Source organism: Meriones unguiculatus, chromosome 12 (assembly GCF_030254825.1).
Source record: "Meriones unguiculatus strain TT.TT164.6M chromosome 12, Bangor_MerUng_6.1, whole genome shotgun sequence".
Classification (NCBI taxonomy): domain Eukaryota; kingdom Metazoa; phylum Chordata; class Mammalia; order Rodentia; family Muridae; genus Meriones; species Meriones unguiculatus.
In genome coordinates this window covers 29479485-29492292 of record NC_083360.1, presented here as the reverse complement: position 1 = coordinate 29492292, position 12808 = coordinate 29479485, and the positions used below count along the sequence as shown (strand labels likewise).

Genomic DNA, 12808 nt, shown 5'->3' with positions numbered 1-12808 from the left:
GCCTCCTCCCCTATCATCTGATCCTAGCCTATCAAGTTTCATTAGGACTGCCTGTATTCTCACCCCACCAGGGGGAAGTGATCAAAGAGCAGACAACAGAGTTCATGTCAGAGACAGCCCCTGATCCCCTTACTAGGGAATCCACATGGAGACTGGGCTGCCTGTTGGCTATATTTGAGCAGGGAGTCTAGGTCCTCCCCCTGCATGCTCCTTGGTTGGTACATCAGTCTCTGCGGGGCCCCTGGGACCCAGAATTTTTGGCTTTGTTGGTCTTATGGAGTTCCTGTCCCTTTCATGTCCTTCTATCCTGTAACTCTTCCATATGACTCCCTGTGCTCTGCCCAAAGTTTAGCTTTGAGTTTTAGCATCTGCTTCGATTCCCTGCTGGGTGGAATGTTTCAGAGGCCCTCTGTGGTAGGCTCCCGTCCTGTTCCCTGTCTTCAACTACTTCTGGTGTTTATTTTATTTGCCCTTCTGAATGAGAATTAAGAATCCTCTCTAGAGTTCTTGTTATTTAACTTCTTTAGGTCTATGGATTATACTATGGTTATCTTATATTATATGGCTAATTATCCACTTAAAAGTGAGTATATACCATGCATGTCTTTCTGGTTCTGGGTTACCTCACTCAGGATGATCTTTTCTAGTTCCATTCATTTGTCTACAAATTTCATGATTTTCTTGTTTTTAATAGCTGAGTAGAATTCCATTGGGTAAATGTACCACAATTTCCTTATCCATTCTCTGGATGAGGGACATTCTAGGTTGTTTCCAGATTCTGGCTATTATGAATAAAGCTGCTATGAACATAGTTGAGCAAGTGCCCTTCATACTTGCTTTTCTTTTGGGAGTCTGGAATTTTCGTATGTGCTGTATCCGGGACAACAGTGTGACTTTACCTCAGAGACAACCCTGGACTGTAAGTCTCTTCTGGGCTCCTGTTTAGACATTTTACATGCATGCTGTCACAGGTCCTTGCTGGAGGGACTTAATGTCCTGTGTGAATCCCCTGGGAGAAGGTTCTAGAAACTCATGCCTGGTTTCTTGGGCGTCCCTGTATATCTTTTCCTCTGCTGATTTTACCTTGAGTCCCTTTGTTGTAATGAGTCTTAACCTTGGTGTATGTCTGTGCCAAGCCCTGAGAGTCCTGTGGATCACTGTCCTGGGTGGTGTTGGGGACCCTGACACAGGTCTATTTTTTTAACCTTTTTTCAGGTTTATAGTTCATTTAGTAGCAACTGTAATCACAGAATTTTTCTATAGTGGCTTTGTATTTTTTAGATTAAAGTAGTCGCACCCTTTCTAAAGGATGATTAAAAAATACCTTTGAGGGGCTGGAGAGATGGCTCAGCCATTAAAGGCTGAGGCTCACAGCCAAAAAGACAAAAAATACCTTAGAATCTGAAGCCTGGATTTTAGTGACAACCAGTACTTTATGAAGTCATGTACCCTGGAATAAATCAGTATACCATTGCTTTGCTTTGTTCAATTGCTGTTTTTATCTCTTCTCTTGGATGACCTCCATGGTTTTATTGATTGAGGTTTTTTCATACTTACGTGTTTTCCCAGCATAGTGCTGGGAAACATTCACAATTAATTAATTGTGGGAGAGTCGTGGGGTATGGGAGAACATTTTGTAGAGGGGACTTGTGATCAGATCAAAGCATTAGGTGGTGATCTTTGGGGCCTTCGGCTGCAGGATAGCAGCAGGCCCCCGTTTCTCACACTGGACCTACAAGGGGCTCCATGGAGCCTTCAGGGGAGCCTGGGCCTGCGCCTTAGCCGCTTTCCATTCAGGTTGAATACAGAGGCCATCAGGCTGTTCTAATGTACATCCTCTTCAGAAACCTTGAAGGAGACTACAGCTTTTCACTTTGACAACAGGGTTCTTAACAGAGCCCGAGAGCCACCAGGTTTAGATTCCTTTTACCTTGACATTTTTGTGGTGACTGTAGAGACGTGTGTGTGTGTGTGTGTGTATGTGTGTGTGTGTGTGTGTGTGTGTTTATTGTTAATTACCTTGTAGAGTCAGGTAGTGGCACTAAGGGTTAGAGATACAGACTCTTTAATAACAAGGTATTTGCATTTCCTCCTTAGGGCAACATTTCAAGACAAAAATCTTGGTAGTATCAAGCATTCCTTGAAACATGGAATCCCTGGAATAGCGGGACATGCGATCAGCCCTGACAGTACAACAGGATGTACAGGGCAGGGGAGCCAGGGAAGCGGCAGCCTGGCCCTGCACCCCCTCGGGTGCGGAGTGTGGAAGTGGCCCGAGGCAGAGCTGGCTATGGCTTCACCCTGTCAGGACAGGCGCCCTGTGTGCTCAGCTGTGTCATGAGGGGCAGCCCTGCGGATTTCGTGGGCCTCCGGGCTGGGGATCAGATACTTGCCATCAATGAAATCAATGTGAAGAAAGCCTCACACGAAGATGTGGTGAAACTAATTGGGAAGTGTTCCGGAGTCCTCCACATGGTGATCTCTGAGGGCACCAGCCACGTGGAGTCCTGTTCCAGCGATGAAGAAGGTGGCCTGTATGAGGGGAAAGGTTGGCTGAGGCCTAAGCTTGATTCTAAAGCTTTGGGTATAAACAGGGCAGAGAGGGTTGTGGAAGAGGTGCAGTCTGGTGGGATTTTCAACATGATTTTTGAAAGCCCGAATCTTTGTGCCAGTGGCACTGAGCCCCCGAAGCTGAAGCAGAGGTCCCTGTCAGAGTCAGCTGCTTTGCGGCTTGATGTTGGCCAGGACAGTCTCTGTGCTCCACATCCCAGCATGCTCTCCAAGGAAGAGGTACCAAAAGTTATCAATGATGATTCCGTGTTCACTGTAGGGCTGGACAATCACGACGACTTTGGACTAGATGCAAGTATTTTAAACGTTGCCATGGTCGTGGGCTATTTGGGCTCCATCGAGCTCCCTTCCACAAGTTCCAACCTGGAGCACGACAGTTTACAAGCTATTCGTGGCTGCATGCGCCGCCTGCGGGCCGAGCAGAAGATCCATTCACTAGTGACCATGAAGGTCATGCACGACTGTGTGCAGCTGGTCACTGACAGGGCTGGCGTGGTGGCCGAGTACCCTGCCGAGAAGCTGGCATTCAGTGCCGTGTGCCCAGATGATAGGCGGTTCTTCGGGCTGGTGACCATGCAGACCAACGATGATGGGGGCCTGGCGCAGGAGGATGAAGGTGCCCTGAGGACGTCCTGCCACGTGTTCATGGTGGACCCAGACTTATTTCATCACAAGATCCACCAAGGCATCGCACGCAGATTTGGGTTTGTGTGCACTGCAGACCCAGACACGAGCGGTTGTTTGGAATTCCCAGCATCTTCCCTCCCTGTGCTTCAGTTCATCTCTGTTCTATACCGAGACATGGGAGAACTGATCGAGGGCGTGCGGGCCCGTGCCTTTCTCGATGGAGATGGGGATGCCCACCAGAATAACAGCACCAGCAGCAACAGTGACAGCGGCATTGGCAATTTCAACCAGGAAGAGAAGAGCAACAGGGTGCTTGTTGTTGACCTAGGCGGGGGCTCGAGCAGGCACGGCCAGGGCAGCAGCCCAGGGTGGGAAGGTGTGAGTGGAAGGGGCTCACAGCCTTGGAGTGCACCCTGGAATGGAGCTTTCGGCCATGACTCGGAGGTGGGCTCCCCACTGGAAACCAGCCCCCACAGTGACAGGTTCTGGGACTTAACAAAGCATTCAGGACCTACGTCTTACATGGAGGTCCCTCCAGCCTCCTTGAGGAGTTCTGTACCCCCTTCTAAGAGGGGTGCCACGGGTTCCAGCTGTGGTTTCAACCAGAGGTGGCTCCCGGTCCATGTGCTGCAGGAGTGGCAGTGTGGGCATGCCAGTGACCAGGAGTCTTACACAGACTCTACGGATGGGTGGTCCAGTGTCAACTGTGGCACTCTGCCCCCTCCCATGAGTAAGATTCCTGCAGATCGATACCGGGTGGAGGGCAACTTTGCTCAGGCCCCGCTCAGTACCCAGAAGAGGGACTGGTCCAGGAAGGCTTTCGGAATGCAGAACATATTCGGACCCCATCGAAATGTTAGAAAGACCAAAGAGGACAAAAAGGTAAGCTGGAGGGAGTTCAGGAGGAGTGGCTTCACTGTAACATGGCCAGTTGCCACTCACAGCCCTGGCTTACTCCCATTGTGGCTTCTGCAGGCTATCAGCAGATCTATTCTGCACTGCACTGAGATCTTGCTCTGTAATCTCTTCCTTGGTCTAAACCCTGCCTTAGGCTATTTTCTGATTGGTTCTGTCAGAAAATCTGTGATGGACAGGTAGTAACATCAAGAAGGTGATTTCTTCCAGCTTTGGTAGGGCCTTCCTCCCTCCCTGGCTCCTGGCCATGATGGTGGTTAGAGAGCGACTCTAAAGCAGCTGTTTTGAAGCCCACTGTGTTGCGGATCCCAAGTTGTATCTCAGTGTCTGAAGTGAGAGGCTTGGAGAAGCACAGTGGTCTGGCTCACTTTGGGGTCCTTACTGGCAAATCCCTGGGTTGGCTTAGGGTCCCTGCCTGCAGCTGATGGCGCTGGCTGAGCATCACTGCCTCAGAGAACCTGATCCGTCAGTGGTCATTATCCCTTGAGGACCTTTAGTTTCTCATGGGATCTAAGTTTAGAGCATAAGAGGAGAAAACCAGCTCCTGCTGGGGCTCTGTTCAGTGAAGGTGGTGCTGTTTGAGGTGAGGGTGTGCTGGCCACAGCAAGCCTCAGCATTTCCCTCCTTGTTTCTGGGAAGCTGTTCTCAGAGACATTTATAGTTAATGTTTGTACATTTTTTGGTTTAAAATTTTTTTCTTTCAAACCTTCCAAAGGCTGGTCAGCACAGGGGGTGAAGCAAAGACTGTGGCTGTCATGTAGGTGGGGATTTGTCCCAGAGCCCTGTTAAGCTTTAATGATGTTTCGTTGTGACTTGTATCAGATAGAGAAGGAAGGGTGGCTCCCGCTCTCTCTCCCTAGATGACCATAGATAACAGTGATGCAACTAAGTGTAGATTTAAAGCAACACACAAAGTTGTACTTCTACCAGCTTTCAATATGGTTCTTTTTCATTTATAAAAATAAAATAAAATAAAATCTTAGCAGGTTGTTCTGGCAGGAAGCTTTGTAACTGAATGCAGTGGATCTCATCTTGGCAAGGGCAAAGCCAGAACAAGCACAGCCGGGACAGCAAAGAGGGGGAAGGAGAGCACAGGGGATTTCCCAGTGCAGTGCCCTCTTGCGCAGAGGAAGCATAGGGGGGTCTGTAGGCACTCAGATGGGGCGTATCCCATCCCTAAGCATGCTCAGGTGAGAAGTACAGTCCTGAGCATGCTCAGTGTAAGGTTAGGGAGCACATGCTCAGAAGATTCATTCTCTGGGCATGCTCAGTTTATGTCCTAACGTTTTAGATAAAAATAAAGGACAGGATTGTGCTGGGCTTGGAGTTTGTCAGAAACAGAAGGGAGGTCAGAGGGCTAAACTGCCTGGAAATAAGAGTTTAGAAAGGGAGGGAACAGTGCTAGAGGCTGCAGATAGTGGTGAGGTTACACACACTCCTGATTCTTGTCATGTCAACAGTGGCTTAAATTGACCATTTGCACCGGGTGCAGTGGTGCATGCCTGTAATCCCAGCACTCAGAGGCAGAGGCAGCCAGATTTCTGTGAGTTCGAGGCCAGCCTGGTCTACAAAGCAAGTCCAGGACAACCAAGGCTACACAGAGAAACCCTGTCTCAGAAAAAAAAAAAAAAAAAAAAGGTTGTCAATTTGCTGGGAGGCAGCTAGACTAGCCAGGATCTGGTGGGGACACAGAACACACTGCAGTGATGTGATCAGGGAGGCTCAGTGTGCATGAGGATAACTCAGGAAAGACCCATAGCTACTGAGTTAAGAGAAGACAAGGTGGTGAAAGGTGGTGAATGTAGAAAGGGGTGTGGTTTAGAAGAGTGACAGGGAAGAGACCAGACACACTGCAGAGTGAGAGACTTGTGAGGAGCAGCAGGTAGTGGATTCCTTAATGAAAGGAAGGCTGGAATGAAGAGACTTGGGGGCAGAGAGCAGCTGCTGAATTGTAGTGGCTGTATCTGGGAGAGATGTCAGGCTGAAGAGATGATGGCGCAGCCATTAAAGGCAAGGCTCACAAGCAAAAATGTAAGAGAAATCTTGTCAAAGTAACTGCATGCTGATCTACTCCCACCGCTTGGAAGGGGTAGACACTTTGACCGAATGCCCCCTCTGGAGCCTTTGTGACAGCACTGAATGTTAAACCATGGGCAGGGGTAGGGTGATCTGCCAGGCCTAAGGTGAAAGAGCAGGAGCTGGCCATCAAGTGTGACTTGGTGCCTAACGACTGGCATGACCCATGGTTCCCATGTGCCCTCTTTCCATGTCGAGCCTCCTGGATAACACCAGAGAGAGCAGCTCAGTGTACCTGAAAGTCAGGCATCACGGTGAGAGTGCGCTCTCCCTCCAGAGCCACAGAGTCTGTGAGCATATTCTTTGTTATGTGCCCATGAAGTGTCTTCCTGCTTAGCTTTGTGACTGGCTCCTGTTGGGATAGTGACGCCACACCCTCGATGCCTGAGGCAGTCAGTTCTCCAGCCTTAGCTTTTTCTTCCTGGGCTTTCTGTGGTCCTTCCTGAGCTTGGCTCCAGCCCTCCAGCAGTCTTGTAGGTTCCCAGGGGTGTGTTGTTGCTCACCCTTCTCTCCCCACACACTGCTGGGGGTCCACTTCCCTGCTTTTCCTTTCAAGCAAGCCTTGGCGGTTTGCTCCTTTGAGCAGATCCCTATGACCAGCAGCTGTGGCTGCGCAGTCCTGCAAGCATTGTAGCCAGTTAGGCAGTTGTTGGATACTCTCTCCTGTCCCTACCTATCCTGGTAAGAATGAAGTGAACAGACAGCAAAGAGTAAGGCTCGGGGGTACTTTGTTGTCAGTTGGGGATTAACTTTAAATGAGGTAAAACAGACTGCTACACAGGATTTATTTTTTTTTAATTATTAAAAAAATTTTAAATTTATTTTTTTATAATTTATTCACTTTACATCCCGATTATAGCCCCCTCCCTGGTCTCCTCCCAGTCCCACCCCCCTCTCCCTTTCCCGCTATTCCTCTCCCCTATTTCTCAGAAAGGGGGAGTCCTCCTCCTCTACCATCTGCCCCAGCCTATCAAATCTCATTAGGACTGCTTACATCCTCTTCCTCTGTGGGCTGGCAAGGCCATCCCATCAGGGGGAAGTGATAAAAGATCAGTCAACAGAGTCCATGCCAGAGACAGTCCCTGCTTCCCTTACTAGGGAACCGACATGGAGACTGAGCTGCTTATTGGCTACATCTGAGCAGGAGGTCTAGATCCTATCCATGCATGGTCGTTGGTCAGTACATCAGTCTCTGCAGGCCTCCCTGTGCCCATATTTGTTAGCTCTGTTGGTCTTCTTATAATGTTCCTACTACAATCCACAGACCTAAAGAGCTAACTAACAAGGGCCCTGATTGGTTGAATGTGGGCAGGGTGAAAATAGGATCCATCAGGAAAGAGTGGTCCACTCTAGTGGGGGAGGGGAAGAACCCCGACTGCACCCCAAGTTGCTCTAAATTCAAGTTAGGTCTGGGGTCTGTCTGTGAGGATACTCGTTACAGTGTTCAGGTCGAGGAGGGCTTTTGTCATTTGCCACACTGTCAGCACTGACACTGACACTGTGGGCTTGAGCCTGCCAGCTCAGAGAGGACTGCCAGAAAGCGCAGGCTTCGTATACCCTACTACCAGGACTGCCGTAGCCTAAGACTTCTTGCCTTTGCCATCCTCATCCAGCTGCCGGACTCCCAGTGAAAAGCTGCAGGGCTTGTGAGGATGGAGAGGCACCCTGAGAATGGGCCCCTCCAACCTCCACCTGCTGAACACCAAGTGGAGGAGGGGTGGTCGAAAGGACCCAGGGAGTCACCTGGTGGGAGTTGAGAAGCTCCTCACTTTGGGCTTTCATGGTGGCCAAGCAAATTTCCCTTCTCTTTGGTCCCAGGAGGCAGAGAAATGTTTTTACTGGTGTGTGCAGTGTGTAGGTAGGACTGACTGCCTTGGGCCATGAGAAGCCCAATAGTCTCCTTGGGGCCCAAGGGTGCATACCCGTGTGGACTCGTAGAGGCCCATGCTGGGCCGTATGCACTGAAGGTGAGCTGTGGAGGTGGGCTCTCCCACAGACCTGCCTGGTCAGGCTGGCTCCCCTTGAGGGCAGCTTTGAGTGGAGTCGTAGTCTTCTCCGTGTGTCCTCACAGGGTCATCCCTGTGTGTGCTCTGATCTCTGTCGGCCATCACATTGCATTCGAGCCTACCCAGCGCTCTCCTTTGGCACCTCTGTAAAGTCTCTGTCTCCAAAGGTAGGTGTGTGCTGAGATTCTGAGTTAAGGATTCGACATGTGGATATTGGGGAGCACTGACCAGCCTGTGAAGGTAGTGCCCTCCTGGGCTTGATCAGGGCCGTGTCTGTCTCTTCCAGTGAAAGACATGAGAAGGAGATCAGCCCAGGAACAAGATGGCCCATGACAAGTTGTGGTCTCACCCTTTGATGATGTCATCATAGGCAGTGTCTCTCAAGTTGATGTATTAGAGCAAAGTGTTCCTGCCAATCCGCTGAGCTGTGAGGGATAGGCAGTGAGACACAGCAGAGAGGGACTCAGACAGAATGTGGATCTGTCTCAGAGCAGACAAAATCAGCTGATCTGACTGCTTGTAAACAGACTGAATTCGATTAGACGTCAGTTGGGCTTAGGAATCAAACTGAATTGTATGCAGTGTGGGTGTAATGGAAGTTTCGGTCTCTTTGTAAACTCAGTTATGTAAATATGTGCGTGTTTTAATCCTAAGTGTGGGATTTTAGTTGGGCTATAAGTTTGCCCACACTTGTTAATTGTCATGTGCGGGGCGTGATCTTGGCCAGGCTGGTAACAGCCTTTCACGTGCAGCATGGAGAAGGGTGTGGCCTAGGACCCTGAGGATATAAACTGAGAGCCCAGAAAGAGAAGGTGTGGCGTGTGGTGTTGGCATTTGGCGAGTAGCAGTTTGGAGAGACCAGAGATGGACGGTGTGGCGGTTTAGAGCAGACAGACAGAGAAACATTTCAGGGCACAGAGGTGTGGAGGAGCCTGCTGGCTACGTTTGCTGTTGATGGAGATGGGTATAGCGTCCTAAAAGAAGCCCTGGACCCTAAATAGCCAGGAGAAGTAAAGGGGCCCTCTCTCCCCACTAACCTTCTCTCTTCTACATAGGGGAGAGGTTGGAAAGGAGGTTGAAGCCTAAACACCCCAAATAGAGTTTTAAAAACGAGCGCTCATTTTCAAGTTAGCCTCTTTCTTGCCTGAGTCCATAGATGTGTGTTGGGGATGGAAGAAGAGCCAAGAGCCACTAGGGCTTGGGGTGGGTTTTCAAGAGAGTGAGCAATCAGCCATGAGGAGGGACAGTGTATGAGTAATGGGGGACTCCTGCCACATGAAAGCAGCCGGTCACAGAAAGGCCCATTTGAATCCCTTTCTTGTGTAAAGAGTTAGGTGCTCTCAAGCCATTGTTAACTGTCTACGTTTATCTTCGGCTTTTAAACTAAGTGTGTGTATGTACACAGGTGGGCATGCGCACACTATGTATGGTGGGAAGAAGACAGCTCTTGGGAGTTGGTTCTCTTCTTCCACTGTGGGGTCCAGGCTTGTGCACCAAGTGCTTTTACCTGTGGAACTGGCTGGCTAGCCCAAGTGTGCACATGCTTAAAGCAACAGATGAGACACTGCGAAGGGAGCTGGTCTTGATAGCTCAGGCCTTTGATCCGGTTACTCTTGGGCTGAGATAGGAGGATAGCAGGTTCATGTCCTGTTTACACTAGAGTTCAAGGCCAGCCTAGGCCAGGTAGTGAGCCTCCCATGGAAAGATGGCTGGGAATGTGGTACAGTCAGCGGGCTGCCTGCCTGCCTAATGTGTGGGTCCTGCATCCTCTTCCTCCTTCTTCGTCGTCTTCTCCTCCTCCTCCTTCTGGTTTTGGTTTTGGTTTTACAAGATAGTGTTTCTCAGCCTTGACTGTCCTGGACTCCCTTTGTAGACCAGGCTGGCTTTGAACTCAGAGATCTGTCTTCCTCTGCCTCCCCAAGAGAGACAGCTGGGATTACAGGCATTTACCACTTGCCCAGTTTTCCTACATACCACTTCAACCTCACTCCCCCCCCCCCAAGTCAGCAAAAGAATTTCAGCAAGCAGACTGGTAATAACTGTTACCATAGAGGTCAGAGAGAGCCAGGGAGGGTATATGACACTTCTTATCTTGGGTCAGTTCTTCTTGATTGAAATGTGAACTTAGAAAAAAAAAAAAAAAAAAGAAATGTGAACTTAGTGACTAAAAAAGTTCCCTTAGAGAAAAACCAAATTATTTTAGACTTAAAAAATCTCGTCATCATTGTGTGTGTGTGTGTATGTATGTGCATGTGTGTGCACATGTGTGTATGCACATCCACGTGCGGGAGTTTATGCTATTGCATGCATTTGGAGGTCACAGGACAACTTTTGTTGTTGATTCTCTCCTTATAACAGGGATTGGGTATTGAGCCTGGATCATCAGGTATGTGTGGTAAGTGCTTTTACTATTAAGCCATCTTGCTGGTCCCTAAAGATAAAAAGAACAAAGCCAGCTGTACCTGGTTTTGTAACAGCCCACAGTATATAGAGGCAGGATGATCAGGAGGTTAGGCCCATACAGTGAGTTTGAGGCTAGTCTGGGCTACATGAAACCCTGACTGCAAAAAGAACAAAAATCACAACATAATGAGTCATGGAGTTAGGAACTATAATTCCTCCTTTATGTGGCCCCGAAATGAGAGGCTCACCAGAGACAGAGCCTAGAGAGCTCTGCATTCAACAGATTATGTGCATAGTTTTTCCCTGTGTGAGAGGAAGTTCCAAAACAGATGTAAATATTTTCTTCTGGTACTTTCAACAAAGAGGACTCCTACAAAAGGTCCCATAGTGTCACCTCCCTGAGCAGGGTATCTGTGACCCTCACTTGTGTAAACTGAAGCTGTCTTGCCCCCAGCACCCACCCCAAGTCTTGGAAAGACCCAGTATTTCCGGGTGAGGTACTGGCAGCCTGGAGCTGTGTGCTCTGTGTAGCCTCCTCCCCCAGTAATGCAGCAGAGGGCCTTTCAATGCCAATGCCAGTTCCAGGACGGGGTCTGACTTTCGGGTGGTGCGGCTGGGAGGGTGAGTTGATGTGGGGTTACAGAGGAGCCCCAGGAGGTGGAGGGTGTGTCTGCTGCCTGCTCCTTTGTCTGCTTTCCCGGAAGGAAGACTGTTTAGAGTCCTCCTGGAATAGCCCCGGCTGAGCGATTGTCCCAAACACGGGCATTTGCTGCCCTTCCACTGTGTGCACGCACATGCCTTACAAGAGTCCCGTGCTCCGTTCGTAGTGGCCCGGCACAACTTCAAAGCTTTCTCTGTGATGTTATGTGTAGCTGCAGCCTGATCATCTTCTATTGTGTGAATAGTCCACTGTGTAAATGTGTCACCCAGTGGTTCCATTCCTGGTTTTCTCAGGTTTATTATCTTTTGTGAATGTGCGTTCTGTCTCTGTACCATGTGTGCCTGTTACCCACAGAGCTATAAGAGGGCACCAGAGTTACAGGCACTTGTGAACTGACCTAGGTCCTGGAATTGAACTTGAGGCCTCTGGAGGATCAGCGGACACTCTTAGCTGAACCACCTCTTCCGACCTCTGTAACATTACTGTTAATGCCACCTCTGTAACTTGCCCATGTCTAGGTGTGGCTCTCGGGCTTCTCGACATGGCTAATGTTTGCATTTCCTCGATTATAAAGTTTGTATTGTCTCCTTGCTCGTAGGTCGGCTCATACCTCTTGCCTGTTTCTAGGTTGTCTCTTCTGGGTCAGCAGGACTGTGGACGCTGGCTGCTTGACCAGTGATGGTAGTAGGACCATACGTTTACAGACACCCATGCTCTCGCATCCCCACCCCACCTGTGGCTTGCTTGCTTTTACTTTTCTTCGTGTGTTTTTGAGTGCCTAGAAGTTCCTAGCCTTTATTTAGCCATATGTACAATTTATGCCCTAAGTAGTGGAATCCCACTGCTTTAAGATTAGCCTTTCTTCCCTTCCCCGGTTTTCTTAGAGGTAACTTTTTAGTGTGTGTTACATGCATGTGTATGTACTTATGTGGGGTGGTCTTGTCTCTGTGTATGTAGAAGTTGGATTGGTCTGTCTTTAACAGCTTCTGTATTGTATGTTTTTGAGGCTAGGGTTTCTCACTGAACTCAAGGCTTTCTTTGCTGCTTCAGCTAGAGCCGCTGGCCAGTCGGCCCCCAAGACCCTTCTGTTTGCTAGGACAACAAGCACCCAGCCAGATGTTGGTTTGTTTGTTTGTTTTCATTTTTGAGACAGATTACTCCATGTAGCTTTGTCTGTCCTGAAACTTGCTCTGTAGACCAGGCTGGCCTCAATCTCATAGAGGTCTGCCTGCCTCTGCCTCCCAAGTGCTAGGATTAAAGGTGTGCACCGCCACCACCTGGCCTGCTTTTTTTTTTTTTTTAAATGTGTACGAACTTGTGTATGGGCATGTGCACATGGACACAGGCACTTGCAGAGGCCAGGGCCATTGTATCTCCCGGATCTGGAACTGTAAGTGGTGTGAGTGTTAGGACTCCAAACTCAGGTCCTCATGCTTGCATAGCAAGCCCTTTGTCCACTAAGCCATCCCCCCAACCACAAGTGACACTGTGAATAGGATCTGGTGAAGGGTGAGGGTTCGTCGTGGAGGACATTGTCGTGGCACTGAGT

General features: G+C 49.3%; 1 protein-coding gene across 2 annotated transcripts in view; it reads left to right on the top strand.

Annotated features, from left to right (window-relative positions):
• The window catches only part of Rgs12 (regulator of G protein signaling 12), a 102334-nt gene that overhangs the window by 15064 nt on the left and 74462 nt on the right, over nucleotides 1-12808 (top strand). For both annotated transcript variants that reach the window (XM_060365454.1, XM_060365455.1), the window contains exon 2: nucleotides 2098-4080. In XM_060365454.1, the coding sequence (XP_060221437.1) occupies nucleotides 2200-4080 (1881 nt within the window). In that variant the 5' untranslated portion in view covers nucleotides 2098-2199. The remainder of the gene's footprint in view (nucleotides 1-2097; nucleotides 4081-12808) is intronic.